The 20624-nt window shown below is 38.0% G+C and overlaps 1 protein-coding gene and 1 non-coding gene across 8 annotated transcripts in view; both read right to left on the bottom strand.

Annotated features, from left to right (window-relative positions):
* Positions 1–20624, bottom strand: part of Ganc (glucosidase alpha, neutral C) — an 88960-nt gene that overhangs the window by 61423 nt on the left and 6913 nt on the right. For all 7 annotated transcript variants that reach the window (XR_009228387.1, XR_009228388.1, XR_009228389.1 and 4 more), the window contains exon 5: positions 7358–7485. Coding sequence is in view for 4 of the 7 variants with exons in the window: in XM_046460809.2 (XP_046316765.1) it covers positions 7358–7485 (128 nt within the window). In the remaining 3 variants the exon portion in view is untranslated. The remainder of the gene's footprint in view (positions 1–7357; positions 7486–20624) is intronic.
* Positions 16396–16463, bottom strand: Trnaa-cgc (transfer RNA alanine (anticodon CGC)). The gene has a single exon. It is a non-coding gene; the product is annotated as a tRNA-Ala (tRNA).

Here is a 20624-nt window from a genome sequence, read left to right as displayed (position 1 = left end):
GGCATTCCCTCTAAAATCTGGAACAAGACAGGGATGCCCTCTCTCTCCACTTCTCTTCAACATAGTTCTCGAAACACTGGCCAGAGCAATTAGACAGACGAAAGAAATTAAAGGCATAAAAATAGGAAAAGAAGAAATTAAATTATCACTATTTGCAGATGATATGATTCTATATCTAGCAGACCCAAAAGGCTCTACAAAGAAACTATTAGAGCTAATAAATGAATTCAGCAAAGTGGCAGGATTTAAAATCAACACGCATAAATCAAAGGCATTCCTGTATATCAGCGACAAATCCTCTGAAATGGAAATGAGGACAACCACTCCATTCAAAATATCTTCAAAAAAAATAAAATACTTGGGAATCAACCTAACAAAAGAGGTGAAAGACTTATACAATGAAAACTACAGAACCCTAAAGAGAGAAATAGAAGAAGATCTTAGAAGATGGAAAAATATACCCTGTTCATGGATAGGCAGAACTAACATCATCAAAATGGCGATATTACCAAAAGTTCTCTATAGGTTTAATGCAATGCCAATCAAAATCCCAACGGCATTTCTTGTAGAAATAGAGAAAGCAATCATGAAATTCATATGGAAAAATAAAAGACCCAGAATAGCAAAAACAATGCTAAGCAGGAAGTGTGAATCAGGCGGTATAGCGATACCAGACTTCAAACTATACTGCAGAGCAATAGTAACAAAAACAGCATGGTACTGGTACCAAAACAGGCGGGTGGACCAATGGTACAGAATAGAGGACACAGAAACCAATCCACAAAACTACAACTATCTTATATTTGATAAAGGGGCTAAAAGCATGCAATGGAGGAAGGATAGCATCTTCAACAAATGGTGCTGGGAAAACTGGAAATCCATATGCAACAAAATGAAACTGAATCCCTTTCTCTCGCCATGCACAAAAGTGAATTCAAAATGGATCAAGGAGCTTGATATCAAATCAGAGACGCGCCGTCTGATAGAAGAAAAAGTTGGCTACGATCTACATACTGTGGGGTCGGGCTCCAAATTCCTCAATAGGACACCCATAGCACAAAAGTTAATAACTAGAATCAACAAATGGGACTTACTCAAACTAAAAAGTTTTTTCTCAGCAAAAGAAACAATAAGAGAGGTAAATAGGGAGCCTACATCCTGGGAACAAATCTTTACTCCTCACACTTCAGATAGAGCCCTAATATCCAGAGTATACAAAGAACTCAAAAAATTAGACAATAAGAGAACAAACAACCCAATCAACAAATGGGCCAAGGACCTGAACAGACACTTCTCAGAGGAGGACATACAGTCAATCAACAAGTACATGAAAAAATGCTCAACATCTCTAGCTGTCAGAGAAATGCAAATCAAAACCACCCTAAGATACCATCTCACTCCAGTAAGATTGGCAGCCATTAGGAAGTCAAACAACAACAAGTGCTGGCGAGGATGTGGGGAAAAGGGTACACTTGTACATTGCTGGTGGGACTGCAGATTGGTGCAGCCAATTTGGAAAGCAGTATGGAGATTTCTTGGAAAGCTGGGAATGGAGCCACCATTTGACCCAGCTATTCCCCTTCTTGGTCTATTCCCTAAAGACCTAAAAAGAGCATGCTACAGGGACACTGCTACATCGATGTTCATAGCAGCACAGTTCACAATAGCAAGACTGTGGAACCAACCTAGATGCCCTTCAATAGACGAATGGATAAAAAAAATGTGGCATTTATACACAATGGAGTATTACTCTGCATTAAAAAATGACAAAATCATAGAATTTACAGGGAAATGGATGGCATTAGAGCAGATTATGCTAAGTGAAGCTAGCCAATCCCTAAAAAACAAATGCCAAATGTCTTCTTTCATATAAGGAAAGTAACTAAGAACAGAGTAGGGACGAAGAACAGGAGAAGAAGATTAACATTTAACAGGGATGAGAGGTGGGAGGGAAAGGGAGAGAGAAGGGAAATTGCACGGTAATGGAAGGAGACCCTCAGGGTTATACAGTGGAGGGGGTAGAGAGAGAGGAGGGGAGGGGAGGGGAGAGGTGGGGAGGGGGGAGGGTGGATGATGGGAAAGGCAGCGGAGCACAACAGACACTAGTATGGCAATTTGTAAATCAATGGATGTGTAACTGATGTGAATCTGCAATCTGTGTATGGGGTGAAGGTGGGAGTTCATAACCCACTTGAATCAAAGTGTGGAATACGATATGTCAAGAAATTTGTAATGTTTTGAACAACCCACAATAAAAAATTAAAAAAAAAAAAAAAAGAACCATATGATCATCTCGATAGATGCGGAAAAAGCATTCGACAAAGTACAGCATCCCTTTATGTTCAAAACTCTAGAAAAACTAGGGATAACAGGAACATACCTCAATATTGTAAAAGCAATCTATGCTAAGCCTCAGGCTAGCATCATTCTGAATGCAGAAAAACTGAAGGCATTCCCTCTAAAATCTGGAACAAGACAGGGATGCCCTCTCTCTCCACTTCTCTTCAACATAGTTCTCGAAACACTGGCCAGAGCAATTAGACAGACGAAAGAAATTAAAGGCATAAAAATAGGAAAAGAAGAAATTAAATTATCACTATTTGCAGATGATATGATTCTATATCTAGCAGACCCAAAAGGCTCTACAAAGAAACTATTAGAGCTAATAAATGAATTCAGCAAAGTGGCAGGATTTAAAATCAACACGCATAAATCAAAGGCATTCCTGTATATCAGCGACAAATCCTCTGAAATGGAAATGAGGACAACCACTCCATTCAAAATATCTTCAAAAAAAATAAAATACTTGGGAATCAACCTAACAAAAGAGGTGAAAGACTTATACAATGAAAACTACAGAACCCTAAAGAGAGAAATAGAAGAAGATCTTAGAAGATGGAAAAATATACCCTGTTCATGGATAGGCAGAACTAACATCATCAAAATGGCGATATTACCAAAAGTTCTCTATAGGTTTAATGCAATGCCAATCAAAATCCCAACGGCATTTCTTGTAGAAATAGAGAAAGCAATCATGAAATTCATATGGAAAAATAAAAGACCCAGAATAGCAAAAACAATGCTAAGCAGGAAGTGTGAATCAGGCGGTATAGCGATACCAGACTTCAAACTATACTGCAGAGCAATAGTAACAAAAACAGCATGGTACTGGTACCAAAACAGGCGGGTGGACCAATGGTACAGAATAGAGGACACAGAAACCAATCCACAAAACTACAACTATCTTATATTTGATAAAGGGGCTAAAAGCATGCAATGGAGGAAGGATAGCATCTTCAACAAATGGTGCTGGGAAAACTGGAAATCCATATGCAACAAAATGAAACTGAATCCCTTTCTCTCGCCATGCACAAAAGTGAATTCAAAATGGATCAAGGAGCTTGATATCAAATCAGAGACGCGCCGTCTGATAGAAGAAAAAGTTGGCTACGATCTACATACTGTGGGGTCGGGCTCCAAATTCCTCAATAGGACACCCATAGCACAAAAGTTAATAACTAGAATCAACAAATGGGACTTACTCAAACTAAAAAGTTTTTTCTCAGCAAAAGAAACAATAAGAGAGGTAAATAGGGAGCCTACATCCTGGGAACAAATCTTTACTCCTCACACTTCAGATAGAGCCCTAATATCCAGAGTATACAAAGAACTCAAAAAATTAGACAATAAGAGAACAAACAACCCAATCAACAAATGGGCCAAGGACCTGAACAGACACTTCTCAGAGGAGGACATACAGTCAATCAACAAGTACATGAAAAAATGCTCAACATCTCTAGCTGTCAGAGAAATGCAAATCAAAACCACCCTAAGATACCATCTCACTCCAGTAAGATTGGCAGCCATTAGGAAGTCAAACAACAACAAGTGCTGGCGAGGATGTGGGGAAAAGGGTACACTTGTACATTGCTGGTGGGACTGCAGATTGGTGCAGCCAATTTGGAAAGCAGTATGGAGATTTCTTGGAAAGCTGGGAATGGAGCCACCATTTGACCCAGCTATTCCCCTTCTTGGTCTATTCCCTAAAGACCTAAAAAGAGCATGCTACAGGGACACTGCTACATCGATGTTCATAGCAGCACAGTTCACAATAGCAAGACTGTGGAACCAACCTAGATGCCCTTCAATAGACGAATGGATAAAAAAAATGTGGCATTTATACACAATGGAGTATTACTCTGCATTAAAAAATGACAAAATCATAGAATTTACAGGGAAATGGATGGCATTAGAGCAGATTATGCTAAGTGAAGCTAGCCAATCCCTAAAAAACAAATGCCAAATGTCTTCTTTCATATAAGGAAAGTAACTAAGAACAGAGTAGGGACGAAGAACAGGAGAAGAAGATTAACATTTAACAGGGATGAGAGGTGGGAGGGAAAGGGAGAGAGAAGGGAAATTGCACGGTAATGGAAGGAGACCCTCAGGGTTATACAGTGGAGGGGGTAGAGAGAGAGGAGGGGAGGGGAGGGGAGAGGTGGGGAGGGGGGAGGGTGGATGATGGGAAAGGCAGCGGAGCACAACAGACACTAGTATGGCAATTTGTAAATCAATGGATGTGTAACTGATGTGAATCTGCAATCTGTGTATGGGGTGAAGGTGGGAGTTCATAACCCACTTGAATCAAAGTGTGGAATATGATATGTCAAGAAATTTGTAATGTTTTGAACAACCCACAATAAAAAATTAAAAAAAAAAAAAAAAAGAACCATATGATCATCTCGATAGATGCGGAAAAAGCATTCGACAAAGTACAGCATCCCTTTATGTTCAAAACTCTAGAAAAACTAGGGATAACAGGAACATACCTCAATATTGTAAAAGCAATCTATGCTAAGCCTCAGGCTAGCATCATTCTGAATGCAGAAAAACTGAAGGCATTCCCTCTAAAATCTGGAACAAGACAGGGATGCCCTCTCTCTCCACTTCTCTTCAACATAGTTCTCGAAACACTGGCCAGAGCAATTAGACAGACGAAAGAAATTAAAGGCATAAAAATAGGAAAAGAAGAAATTAAATTATCACTATTTGCAGATGATATGATTCTATATCTAGCAGACCCAAAAGGCTCTACAAAGAAACTATTAGAGCTAATAAATGAATTCAGCAAAGTGGCAGGATTTAAAATCAACACGCATAAATCAAAGGCATTCCTGTATATCAGCGACAAATCCTCTGAAATGGAAATGAGGACAACCACTCCATTCAAAATATCTTCAAAAAAAATAAAATACTTGGGAATCAACCTAACAAAAGAGGTGAAAGACTTATACAATGAAAACTACAGAACCCTAAAGAGAGAAATAGAAGAAGATCTTAGAAGATGGAAAAATATACCCTGTTCATGGATAGGCAGAACTAACATCATCAAAATGGCGATATTACCAAAAGTTCTCTATAGGTTTAATGCAATGCCAATCAAAATCCCAACGGCATTTCTTGTAGAAATAGAGAAAGCAATCATGAAATTCATATGGAAAAATAAAAGACCCAGAATAGCAAAAACAATGCTAAGCAGGAAGTGTGAATCAGGCGGTATAGCGATACCAGACTTCAAACTATACTGCAGAGCAATAGTAACAAAAACAGCATGGTACTGGTACCAAAACAGGCGGGTGGACCAATGGTACAGAATAGAGGACACAGAAACCAATCCACAAAACTACAACTATCTTATATTTGATAAAGGGGCTAAAAGCATGCAATGGAGGAAGGATAGCATCTTCAACAAATGGTGCTGGGAAAACTGGAAATCCATATGCAACAAAATGAAACTGAATCCCTTTCTCTCGCCATGCACAAAAGTGAATTCAAAATGGATCAAGGAGCTTGATATCAAATCAGAGACGCGCCGTCTGATAGAAGAAAAAGTTGGCTACGATCTACATACTGTGGGGTCGGGCTCCAAATTCCTCAATAGGACACCCATAGCACAAAAGTTAATAACTAGAATCAACAAATGGGACTTACTCAAACTAAAAAGTTTTTTCTCAGCAAAAGAAACAATAAGAGAGGTAAATAGGGAGCCTACATCCTGGGAACAAATCTTTACTCCTCACACTTCAGATAGAGCCCTAATATCCAGAGTATACAAAGAACTCAAAAAATTAGACAATAAGAGAACAAACAACCCAATCAACAAATGGGCCAAGGACCTGAACAGACACTTCTCAGAGGAGGACATACAGTCAATCAACAAGTACATGAAAAAATGCTCAACATCTCTAGCTGTCAGAGAAATGCAAATCAAAACCACCCTAAGATACCATCTCACTCCAGTAAGATTGGCAGCCATTAGGAAGTCAAACAACAACAAGTGCTGGCGAGGATGTGGGGAAAAGGGTACACTTGTACATTGCTGGTGGGACTGCAGATTGGTGCAGCCAATTTGGAAAGCAGTATGGAGATTTCTTGGAAAGCTGGGAATGGAGCCACCATTTGACCCAGCTATTCCCCTTCTTGGTCTATTCCCTAAAGACCTAAAAAGAGCATGCTACAGGGACACTGCTACATCGATGTTCATAGCAGCACAGTTCACAATAGCAAGACTGTGGAACCAACCTAGATGCCCTTCAATAGACGAATGGATAAAAAAAATGTGGCATTTATACACAATGGAGTATTACTCTGCATTAAAAAATGACAAAATCATAGAATTTACAGGGAAATGGATGGCATTAGAGCAGATTATGCTAAGTGAAGCTAGCCAATCCCTAAAAAACAAATGCCAAATGTCTTCTTTCATATAAGGAAAGTAACTAAGAACAGAGTAGGGACGAAGAACAGGAGAAGAAGATTAACATTTAACAGGGATGAGAGGTGGGAGGGAAAGGGAGAGAGAAGGGAAATTGCACGGTAATGGAAGGAGACCCTCAGGGTTATACAGTGGAGGGGGTAGAGAGAGAGGAGGGGAGGGGAGGGGAGAGGTGGGGAGGGGGGAGGGTGGATGATGGGAAAGGCAGCGGAGCACAACAGACACTAGTATGGCAATTTGTAAATCAATGGATGTGTAACTGATGTGAATCTGCAATCTGTGTATGGGGTGAAGGTGGGAGTTCATAACCCACTTGAATCAAAGTGTGGAATATGATATGTCAAGAAATTTGTAATGTTTTGAACAACCCACAATAAAAAATAAAAAAAAAAAAAAAGAATAAATAGAATGGATAACATAGAAAACTGATAAACTTATCCCTGAATAATTGAATACTAACCCTAAAAATGATTATAGTTTTGAAAAGACAAAATAGGTGGCATATAAAAAAACTCTAGTATTCAAGGTATGATAAAATAACATGTAGAGGGTGTATCTAAGACATCTTGTTCCTTGGCTTACCTTACAGTCTTTGGCTTGCTGATGAGGACGTCAGGAACTTCATACCTGGGTTTCAGTGGAGTTTCTTCATTGATTTTAAGTCTGAAAATGTTTCTCTCTATACCATAAACTTCAGCCAAAAGAGGAACCTGGGAACAAATATATGAGATTAGCTTCAACAGGTTTCCCAATGATATTCTAACAAATTACAATAATTAGAAAGAAAATAATTTGTTTAAATTATTAAAGGGCATATATAGCTATGAAAATTAGGCTATGAAAATTAGAGAAAAATGAAAATAATAGAAAGAACAAGCTCCCGATTTATGTACTTGCTTGGTTACACCTGTGGTAGCACAAGAAGTACCCCTATATGGTTAGGTAAACATATAATTGTCCAAACCAGGACCTTTAGAATAAAGAGTGACTATTAATAATTACATGGATAACAGGGATAAACTAAAAACAGCCTTGGGAAATTGAGATACATAGCCACTATTATCTATGATAAATTACAGATGTGCTAAGAATAACAGTTTGTTAAAACCATAATAATTTGATTCCAACTGAATGAAAGATGAAGGCTAGCAGGCCACAGAATAGAATACAGAGTAAAATGATGATCTCTGTGGTTCTCTAGTATTAGATGAAATGAGGCTTGCTATACTAAAATCAAGCCAGCTCTATGAGACAGAAATGGCCAGATTTAGGTTACAAAATGAGGCATCTAGATCAGAGGACTATTTTAAGATGGTGGCTTTCAATGGGTGTGTCATGCCACACTTGTCTATGGCAAATTCTTCATGAAGTACGATGCTAAGTTTTGGTTACAAATGGATACTTATATTATTATTATTACATCTAAAAAGAGTAACCTGGGTTGGCTGTGTGATGTAGCGTGGAAGAGTTGATATATGGTGATATAAGCATGGAAAATATCAAGCAGCACCAAAAAAATATGCTTTTCAAGGATCTTTGCCTCTTGAGAATGAATATAGAAGACTAGACAAGGACTGTAAGCAGTGACATGATACTGAAGAGCGACAAACTGGTGCTACGGCTATGGATGCTTTCATAGAGAATTTAAGACAGAACTATGTTGAGTACATTTCCATTGCTCTCTTAAATTCAACTAACATTTATTTAACATTGTCATGATTAAAGTCTTAGGAAGATGGTAATTTAAAAGGGATGAAACAGGTACAAAATTCACATAAGGCATTTTATAAGTGCAGATAGAAAGACAAGTATAGTGCTAGGGGGAATAAGGAAGGGAACTATTTTTTATTTTATTTTTGGTGCTGTACTCAGGGTCATTTTACCATTGGACTACATCCCCAGCACTTTTTATTTTTTATTTTGAGACAGGGTCTCACTAAGTTGCTTAGGGATTGGCTAATTTGCTAAGACTGGTTTTGAAGTTCGAGTCCTCCAGTAAAAGGTCTATCAATGATGAATGTGAGGTGAGAGGTTCTGGGATGTCTCCAGCAATCCAACTTCTAGAACTTATATTAAAACAAAGTTCTAGAAGTTGGATTTCTGGAAGAGGAGGTATTTCAGCAGGGTTTTTGGAGATTACTACAATTTCAGATAGGCAAAAATGGGCAAAACATGTTACAAAGGGCATATATAGGTTGCCTGCCTATATATGATTAACAAATTGTATCTAGTTGTGTACTCAGAATCCTATTTTTAGTAAAATATCTTTCTTAAAAAAATAACTAACCAAATAAGCAATTTTTTAATCAGCGTTAAAGCTCCATTTTAAAATTTTAAAAACTTAACTGAGCAATATTCCCCAATAGGGTGGCTCTCTTCAAAGTCAATATTCAGATCCATTCTTTTTATTTTGTTTTTGGTATTGGGGATTGATTGGATGCTAAGCAGGTGTTCTACCACTGAGTTATCCCCCTAGCTCCCATATTCATTATATCTCTTTCACCAATACAGGTTTCATGTTCTAGCACATTATATTCTTAGATGTTAGTATGTACTTAACTGCTGTGATCTGGTTAATGCTCTATTACCTGTTGGTTTAGTTTTTGTTCCCCTAATATCTTTCACCAATACAGGTTTCGTGTTCTAGCACATTATATTCTTAGATGTTAGTATGTACTTAATTGCTATGATCTGGTTAATGCTCTATTACCTGTTGGTTTAGTTTTTGTTCCCCTAATATCAGTATACTCCAAGAAATCAAATAAATAAAGCTACTTGGGTTAAAGACAGTGGAAGTAGCCCAGAACTCCTAGCTTAGAGCCCTCTCTCCTTTCTGCGTTGAGCTCTTAGATACTTCCAGGGAAACCCCAGGACTCTGTAGATGACAGTTTTAAAGCCACAGCCTTCTTAACTGCACTACTGCTCAATCTTTTCCTCAAAACTTTGCTCTTTCAAAAAGTCCAGATGTGAATGTTACATTATTTAATTTGTTTTAAGAATTTCTAGATATTCCTGTTCTTACTTGTTAGGGACCTATTTAGATATTTATGAACAAAAAAATATATAAATGAATTACAAATACTTACTTCCTAGTTGTGATGGTTGGGAATATCAATGAAAATTATATTAAAATAAGTTCTAGAAGTTGGATTGCTTAAATTGAGAAGTTAATACTAATCCTAAGATAATAAAAGCAGTTACTCTCAAATTGCATGCAGATAAACAAATATACACCTAAAAATTTTAATGGGGTTTTGCTTCCTTAAAAATATTTAAGATGTATAACATCCACATATGCAGAGAAGCTGAGATAAACCCTCAGAGAAGGACATTTTTTGGAGGCTCTTTATGATATTACAAGTCTCTGATTGGTTTTTCATATACCCTTACTCAGAGGCCCATTTTTCAGTCAGGGTAAAAGAGTACACATGGCTTATCTTATTTCTCCTACACTAAATAAAACAAAACCTATTAGCCTGTCATCCATAAGTCTAATTGTTTTTAATGTCCACACGAGCAAAAATATGAGACATTTTATAAAAAACATGGTGGTAGAAATAGCTTTGTCTATGTATTCATGCAGAGAATTGACCATAGTTATACTAGAACAACATTTTTTCACCCATGACTGTGAATCACAACTATTAGAAACTATCATGAAGTTAACAATCCTTGAGTACACATTTAAATGGCAGAGTAATGATTTTCCTTCATAATATCCACTATCAACTCCTCCTTGATGGACTGATCTTACTTTTCCTCTGACACCAGGTCTCTATGATATTAAGAACAGATATCCTGGAAGTCTCAAGATGGCAGGCCAGAGGGAGGCAGCATTCTGTGTTGCTCTGTGATCCAGATCTCACCTAGTCAGAATATTTCATCTCTAAGAGTGTTAGAGGACCCCTATACAGCTGCTCTCCGCAGAAATCACCAGGGACTCCGTGCAGGGCTTGGGACCTCAGCATTCGAGTAGGACGCTGGATGTTTGTCCAAAATTCTAGCCCAAGCAAGGCTCAGCAAGCGCCCTAGCAGAACCACCTATCAACACATCTGTAGATTGCCAAGACTTTGCTCTGCTCCCATGCAGGTCACTCAGCTGCTACCTACCCACAGCACACAGCCATCACCTGGCTTCCCCCACCTCTCCAGGCTCCTCCTACCTCACTAGACACTCAGGTGCTGAAAGCAGACCACTGCCATCTTGGCTCAACATTCTTGCCATATCCATATTAGCCGGGGGCAGTTCCCAGATCTCCAGCAGCCAGGTACCAAGTTTCCAACCTTCCCTGCTTCCCTGTGGTAGTAAACCAACACAGTAGATGCCCAACACAGGAGTGCAGTGCGACCAGGGAGCCGCCCAAGGGAGAGTTTCCTCAATTGGGAACATCTAGCGGAGAGGGAGATGGGGCTAAAGTTTGGAGCCTAACAGACCAGGAACTGGGAAATCTCTAGGCAAGAGAGGAAGATAGTTCTGGGAGCTCAAGTCATATGAGCGGTCCCAAAAAGAGACCCGTGAGGTGCAGTCTCCCTTCAGGGACTGGCAGGTGGCATTCCCTGTATCCAGGCACCCTTTGCCAGGACTAGTCTTCCTATCCTGGTTACCTTCACCGTCTGGAGGGCAGAGACACCAGCTTACAACAGACGACCCCACCTATTGGATGAGAAGAGAAGCAGGAAAGATACGGATCTCTAAAGCTAGCTACAACCCTGGTTTCTTCCTTCGAGTTTTTTGTTGTTTTTTTGTTTTCTTCTACCCCTCTATCCTCTGGCCCTCACATCCCCAACATATGTGAAACCAAGAACTCTGCATGAAATAGAACTTTGAGGACTGAGTCATCTGAACAACATCATGTAGAGGAGAGGTCTTGGAATCCCTACAAGAGCACTACAAACCTATAGGGTAAAAACAATAACAATATAGACCCACAGAGCTGGAAAGGAAGACACACAAGTAACATGAACAAAGTGCCCCAAACAGATGAAGACACCACATCATTAGACTCACTGGCAGCCATAGCAGAAGAAATGACAGAGGAGGAGTTTAGGATGTACATGGTTAAAATGTTCTGTGAACTCAAGGAAAGTATCAAAGAACAAATACAGGCAGTGAAAGATCACTTCGACAAGGAGCTACATAAACAAATACAGGAAGCAAAAGATCACCTCAACAGGGAGATAGAAGTTCTAAAAACAACAACAACAACCAGAAGTCCTTGAAATGAAAGAAACAATTAACCAAATTAAAATTTCAAATGAAAGCATCACCAACAGAGTAGACCACTTGGAACATAGGAAATCAGACAATGAAGATAAAATATATAATCTTGAAAAGGAGATAGACCATACATTGTTAAAGGTAAAAAACCATGAGCAGAACATTCAAGAAATATGGGATAGCATAAAAAGTCCAAATTTAAGAGTTATGGGGATAAAGGAAGGCCATAGAGGTCCAAACCAAAGAAATGAACAATCTATTCAATGAAACAATATCAAAAAACTTTCCAAACATGAAGAATGAATTGGAAATCCAAATTCAAGAAGCCTCTAGGATGCCAAATGTACAAAATCACAACAGATCCACGCCAAGCCATATTATAATGAAAATGCAGATATAAGATATATATAGATATATATAGAATAAGGAGAGAATTTTAAAAGCCATAAGAGAAAGGAATAAAATTACATATAGGGGAAAACCAATTAGGATAATGGCAGATTTTTTAACACAGACCCTGAAAAACTAGAAGATCCTGGAACAACATATATCAAGCTCTGAAAGAAAATGGGTGCCAACCAAGAATCTTATATCCAGCAAAATTAAGCTATAGATTTGAAGATGAAATATAAACCTTCCATGATAAACAAAAGTTAAAAGAATTTATGACTAGAAAACCAACACTACAAAACATCCTTGGAAAAATATTCCATGAAGAGGAAACAAAAAACAACAGTAAAAATCAGCAGAGGGAGGTAATACCCTAAAATAAAAACTAATCAAAGAAGAAAATTAAGTCAAGTTAAATAACAAAAATAAATAAATATGGCTGGGACTACAAACCATGTCTCAATACTAACCCTGAATATTAATGGCTTAAACTCACCAATCAAAAGACATAGGCTAGCAGATTGGATTAAAAAAAAAAGACCCAACAATATGGTGTCTCCTATCAGACTCATCTGATAGGAAAAGACATACACAGACTGAAGGTGAAAAGTTGGGACAAATCATACCACTCACATGGACTGCAGAAGCAAGCAGGGGTTTCCATCCTCCTATCAAATAAAGTAGACTTCAAGCCAAAGTTAATCAAAAGGGATAAAGATGGACATTATATACTCCTCAAGGGAATCATACACCAACAAGACATAACAATCATAAATATATATGCCCCAAACAGTGGTGCAGCTGTGTTCATCAGACAAATTCTTCTTAAGTTCAAGAGTCAAACTGATCACAACACAATAATTTTGGGTGACTTTAACATATCTCTCTCACCACTGGATAGATCTTCGAAACAAAAGTTGAATAAACAAACTATAGACATAAATAGACTCAAGGATAAGAGTCATATGATCTCTCAATGGATGCAGAAAAAGCATTTAAAAAATACAGCATCCTTTTATGTTCAAAACATTAGAAAAACTAGGGATAAGAGGTACATATCTCAACATCATAAAGGCTATCTACACTAAGTCCCAGGCCAACATCATTGTAGATGGAGAAAAATTGAAGGTATTCCCTCTAAAAACTGGAACAAGACAGTGATTCCCTCTTTAAACACTTCTATTTAACATAATTCTTGAAACACTGGCCAGGACAATTAGACAGTCGAAAGAAATTAAGGGACATGTATAGGAAAAGAAGAATGTAAATTAGCACTATTTACTGACAATATGATTCTATAGCTACAAGACCCAAAAAGCTCCCCCACAAAACTTCTAGAACTAGTAAATGAATTCAGCAAAGTAGCAGGTTATAAAATCAACACCCATATATCAAAAGCATTTTTGTATATCAGTGACAAATCCTCAGAAAGGGAAACAAAGAAAACTACCCCATTTTCAACAGCCTCAAAAAAAAAATACTTGGGAATCAACAAAAGAGGTGAAATATCTATACAATGAAAACTACAGAACCCTAGAGAAATAAATCAAAGAAGACATTAGAACATGGAAAGATCTACCTTGCTCTTGGATAGGCAGAATTAATATTATCAAAATGACCATACTTCCAAAAGCACTATACAGATTTAATGCAATTCTTTAACAACTCACACATCAAAATCCCAATGGCATTCCACATAGAAATAGAAAAAGCAATCATGAAATTCATCTGAAAAAATAAGAGACTCAGAATAGCTAAAGCAATCCTTAGCAAGAAGAGTAAAGCAGATGGCATCACTATACCAGACCTTAAACGATACTACAGAGGAATAGTAACAAAAACAGCATGGTATTGACACCAAAAACAGACTGGTAAACCAATGGTAGAGAATAGAGGACACAGAGAATAACCCACAAAATTACCATTATCTTATATTAGACAAAGGTGCCAAAAACATGCATTGGAGAAAAGATAGCCTCTTCAGCAAATGGTGCTGGAAAAACTGAAAATACATATGCAACAAAATGAAATTAAACCCCTATCTCTCACCATTCACAAAACTCAAAGTGGATCAAGGACCTAAGAATTAAACCAGAGGCTCTCTGTCTAACAGAAGAAAAAGTAGGCCCTAATCTTCATCATGTGGGATTAGGCCCCAACTTCCTTAATAAGATACCTATAGCACAAGAATTAAAACCAAGAATCAATAAATGGGATGAACTCAAACTAAAAAGTTTCTTCTCAGCAAAAGAAACAATCTGTGAGGTGAATAGAGAGCCTACATCTTGGGAGCAAATCTTTAACAACTCACACATCAGATAGAGCACTAATCTCTAGGGTATATAAAGGACTCAAAAAGATAAACACCAAAAAAAAACAAATAACCCAGTCAATAAATGGGCCAAGGACATGAATAGACACTTCTCAGAAGAGGATAATCAATCAACAAATATATGAAAAAATGTTCATAATCTCTAGCAATTAGAGAAATGCAAATCAAAACTACTCTAAGAGACCATTTCATTCCAGTGGATGGCAGCAATTCTGAAGACAAACAATAATAAGCTTTGGCGAGGTTGTGGGGGAAAAGGCACACGCATACATTGCTGGTGGAACTGCAAATTGGTGCAGCCAATATGGAAAGCAGTATGAAGATTCCTTGGAAAACTTGGAATGGAACCACCATTTGACCCAGCTATCCCTCTCCTCAGTCTATATCCAAAGGACTTAAAAATAGCATACTACAGGGACACAGCCACATCAATGTTTATAGCAGCACAATTCACAATAGCTAAACTGTGGAGCCAACCTAGATGCCCTTCAGTAGATGAATGGATTAAAAAAATGTGGCATATATATACACAATGGAATATTACTCAGCAATAAAAGATAATAAAATCATGGCATTTGCAGGTAAATGGATGCAGTTGGAGAAGATAATTCTAAGTGAAGTTAGCCAATCCCCCCCAAAACAAATGGCGAATGTTTTCTCTGATATAAAGTGACTGACTCATAGTAGGGTAGGGAGGGGGGGAGCATGGGAAGAATAGACAAACTCTAGATAGGGCAAAGGGGTGAGAGGGGAAGGGAGGGGGCAGGGGGCTAGCAAAGTTGGTGGAATGTGATGGACATTATTATCCAAAGTATATGTATGAAGACATGAATTGGTGTGAACATACTTTATATACAGAGATATGAAAAATTGTGTTCTATATGTGTAATAAGAATTGTGATGCATTCCATTGTCATGTTTAAAAAATAAAAGCAATAAAAAAGAACAACAGTTATCCTAAAAGGCCTGTAAGAATGAATGACCTCTCCCAGCTGTTAAAGACCTTCCAGGATTCAGAGAATGGTCAAGACCTCATTAAATCATTGTAGGGCACTAACTTCCCCATCCAGTTTCAGTTGTTTTACTGTAAGCACTGATTCTCTAGGGAAAACACTAGAAACTTCACACTGGGCATCAGCCTGTTCCTCAAGGTCAATTAGCCTGTCCAGGTGTACTTCTGATTGTCCAGTTACCAAATTTGCTGCCTATTCCTGGCCATTTCAGCAGAAACAGCACTTGCTAAAAAGTGATAACCATGCTTCATCTGCTGTGGATATGACTAGATAGGCTAATTCTCATTTTTGTTCTGCTTAGAAGAAGTAAGGAGTAACTTCATGGAGGTGCTCAGAAATATCATGGCATCCTTGGAGAAAGAGAAGTGCTGTCTCTAGTGAAATCTTGCAAAAAGGTTGCAAAAGTAAATTACGTTGTCAAATGATCACCCATATTATAAGAAAACATCAAAATTAGCAATATAAAGTAGGCTAAAGACAAAGATCTGCTCCTGACAGCCTTGCTAGTTGTACTCACAATACAAGTACATTTTTCCTTGTATCAATGTCACAAGATTAGAACTCTGCTTCTCAATCTAGGACACTGAAAGTACAAAATTCACTGAAGGTAAAAGAAAAAAATGATAATAGTAGGGAGGAAAACAGCAGTCAACACTTTTTTTTTTTTTTTTGGTGCTGGGGATTGAACCCAGGGCCTTGTGCATGCGAGGCACATACTCTACCAACTGAGCTATATCCCTAGCCCAGCAGTCAACACTTTTATGATCATTATCCTTCCAGACTTTCTTCTGGATGTTTCTTTATCAAATAGCTACTTGATTATTCTGTCTTTAGGAATAAGAACAATACTATATTGGGACCCTATGTGAGAAAAATTCAGTATCTGATCCTGCTACCAGCTTCTCTTCAAAGTCTGGATGTCCTGACCTGATGATAATATATAGATCAACACTTCAGTTTATTTTGTAACATTACTGTATCCTAGGAACATCATATATGCTATGGAGTGAACTGTGAACACCCAAATTTGCATGCAAAAGTTCTAACACTCAATGTTATGTTATTTGGAGACATAGCCTTTGGGAGGGATTAGGCTTAGATGAGGTCATGAGAGTGGAGTTCTTAAAATGGGATTAGTGTCTTTATAAAACCAGAATTTATTCTGTCTTTATCCTCCATGTGAGGAAGAAGCAGCCTTCTATAAGCCAGGAATAGGGCCATCACAGTGAATGTTGTCTTGTCTTGGAATTTCTAGCCTTCAGAACTGTGAGAAAGAAATGTCTGTTTAAGTCACCCAGTCTGTGATATTTTGTTATGATGGCCCAAGCAATAAAAAAAGACAATGTTGAATGAAGCTTGATTCTGTTTCTTAATTGTTTATTAAGGGACAGACTGGGGAAAGAGAATTGGGAAGAAGGAATAAACAAAAAACAAATCCTGACAAATCTGAAGTTACTGCTTTAAGGGTTTTAAAGGAGAGGGGGCAATCCAGCACTGAGAGTGCTGTGTTTTTCAGAATCTGCCTCATCAGTGCAATTTGAGAACTTCAGCTGTGAGCTGAATATGATCCTCTTAGACTTTGGGATGTGTCTTTCTGAATCTGAATTTTTAAAAAAACTAACATTCTTATTAAGTGAATGTATGCTTATTTCAAACATCCAGACAACACTGCTTCCATATCTTGATATGCAATCCCCTTACAACAATCATCTCATCCCAGAAACAACCTTTGATGGAGATTCTATTTCCATGCAATGAGATGAACACAAGGAGTTGACAACTTTTAAAGATTATTGTCTGGATCTACATCATTCCTATGAGACTAACATAAGGCATAAAACTTTAAGTTTCTATTAGTGTTCTCAACTTACAGGATAAGGAGGACATAATAAGAATTCAGCCCAAATTTCAGAGTGACTTCTCAGAATATAAATTTGATTGAACTCAGAATACTCACATTCCTTATGCAGTTCTGATATTTCCAAACACCTGAACATAGAGTCTGTTCCAAGGGGTCCACTAATCTGTCCTTGCTTTCAGGCTCCTCAGCTCCATTGTGAGCCAAATGCTGTCTGTGTTGAGATCCTGAGGGTCCTCCTGTACTATAAATTCTTTTCCTCTAAAGGCATCCAGATCTGTTGCACTTTGGTGCTGGCAACTGACCTGAACAGCAGTCTCTCACATGTTCAGGATCCAAAGAGAGAAAATGATCTACAGTAATATACGGGGCATATGTGGAGGGTCTATCACTAACTATTGGTTTCTAGATGTGTTGAGAATTTTCATTTTGATAGCTGGACATGGTGGTTCACGCCTGTGATTCCAGCAACTCAGGAAGCTGAGACAGAAGGATTGAAAGTTTGAGGCCAGCCTCCGCAACTTGGGGTTGGGAGGCAAGACCTTCAGCAACTTAGTGAGACCCTGTCTCAAAATAAAAAAAATAAAAGTAAAAAAAGTCTGGGGATGAAGCTCTGTAGTAAAGTGATCTGGGTTCAACCCCTAGATATCAGAAAAAAAGAATTTTAATTTTGGTTCACCAATGATACTCTGAGTAATTTTGCATTATTGATTTTGCTTCAATGTGTGTCTTCATGATAGTGATTGCTCAGTACTCTCAATATAGTAAGCCTCCCCAAGGATGGATAAAGATTCTTGTCCTGATCATGGACACTATAACTCTTTGAGGTTGATGACAGGAAGGAAAATGAGAAAATGATCAGAAAAATGAGACAGGAGAGTTCCTGATATCTGGTGATAGACTTTAAGACTCCTGGAAAGTCTGTGATAGGCTTCTCATTTTCTGTAGCCACGAGCTTCTACTGATCCCAACAAAAGTTTCTAAATTAAAGGTCTTACAAATGTTACGAATGTTATAGAGATCTCTGATGTGGGTAGTTTTTGTTCTGCCTCCTCTGATTTTCTTCAGTAGAGATTTTAGTAGAGATTTTCTGAGTTTCTTTAGTAGAGTTCTATTGGGCAGGAACTATTGTAGTTACAAGGAGATCTCACACAGCTTTCAGGTAAAAGTCAGTGTCCTAGAATTTACAGTGAGTTGATGGAGTCACTGTTCAAGCTGTTTAGGGAACCCAGGCCATATAGTCTCAACTGTATGTTTCAGTTACAGAATTACCATTTAATTCATACTGATCTAGAGGACTTGGAAACTTAGGATGCTTTTATAAGATGGAGAAGAATGTGGAAGTAGGGGTCAGGTTGAGAGCATCCGATAATTGTGCATGGTCACAATTCCTAGCACAGATCATGGTACTTCTTCTATGACTAGCCCATCTTTTTTTTTTTAATGTGTGTGTGTAAAAAAATTTTTTTATCATGTTTCACTGCAGTTATTGACAGATTTGAGGTAAAACTATTGAGTCTCTTAACAGTCTTGCTTTCATATGGACCTAGCACAATATGAAAAATGGTATCAAGAGATAGATATTAGTTGCAGAGATATAAAGATTCTTATGTACACTACTTTCTTTTTTGGGGGGGTTAATTGCTTTTATTTTTAAATACATAACAGCAAAATGCATCACAATTCTTATTACACATATAAAACAAAATTTTTCATATCTCTGTTTGTATATAAAGTATGTTCATACCAATTCATGTCTTCATACATGTACTTTGGATAATGATGTCCATCATATTCCACCATCTGCTGAGGCTGGCCTCAAACTTTCAATCCTCCTGTCTCACCATCTTTGCTAACCCCCGCCCCCTCCCTTCCTCTCCCACCCCTCTGCCCTATCTAGAGTTTGTCTATTCCTCCCATGCTCCCTCTCCCTACCCAACTATGAGTCAGTCACTTTATATCAGAGAAAACATTCGCCATTTGTTTTGGGGGGGATTGGCTAACTTCACTTAGAATTATCTTCTCCAACTGCATCCATTTACCTGCAAATGCCATGATTTTATTATCTTTTATTGCTGAGTAATATTCCATTGTGTATATATATGCCACATTTTTTTAATCCATTCATCTACTGAAGGGCATCTAGGTTGGCTCCACAGTTTAGCTATTGTGAATTGTGCTGCTATAAACATTGATGTGGCTGTGTCCCTGTAGTATGCTATTTTTAAGTCCTTTGGATAAAGACTGAGGAGAGGGATAGCTGGGTCAAATGGTGGTTCCATTCCAAGTTTTCCCAGGAATCTCCATACTGCTTTGCATATTGGCTGCACCAATTTGCAGTATGACTGGCTCATCTTTGTGGCATGTGGGAAGTAGTACGATGACCTGACAGGTAAGAAAAACTACTTATTTTAAGACATTCTTTTATATGTAGTAAACATAGTGATCTGTTAGTGAAGCAGCTCAGGAGATGGGATACTTGTGACTTAGATTTTCTACTGAATGGTCCTTTTACTATTCCCTGATCATCTGCATTTTCAAGTCTGAAAATTCACTGAATCTTCTCAGGCTACAGGAACAACTGTATGTTATATAACTTCGGGCAACTTTCTAGATCCAATTTTTATTATCTGATACTGGGAATAATAAAATGTACCTCTTAGGTGCATTAAGAAGACTAATTAAAAAGAAACTATATTTGTAAACACCTATAAAACATCTGATATATAGATAATCTATGTTGACATTCATATTACTATTTTAAATTTCTTTTTTTTAGTTGTAGATGGACAGAATACCTTTATTTATTTTTATGTGGTGCTGAGGATTGAACCCAGTGCCTCACACATGCAAGGCAAGTGCTCTGCCACTGACCCACAATCCCAGCCCTCATACTACTATTAAAATATTATTAGTATAGCCAGGCGTGGTGGCACAAGCCTGTAATCCTAGTGGCTTGAGAGGTTGGGGCAGGAGGATTTTAAGTTCAAAGCCAGTTTCAGCAATGGCGAGGCACTAAGCAACTCAGTGAGACCCTG

Source organism: Marmota monax, unplaced genomic scaffold (genome assembly GCF_021218885.2).
Source record: "Marmota monax isolate L192 unplaced genomic scaffold, Marmota_monax_Labrador192_F-V1.1 WCK01_AAM20220418_F8-fsc00001, whole genome shotgun sequence".
NCBI lineage: Eukaryota > Metazoa > Chordata > Mammalia > Rodentia > Sciuridae > Marmota > Marmota monax.
This window is presented reverse-complemented; position numbering and strand designations above follow the sequence as displayed.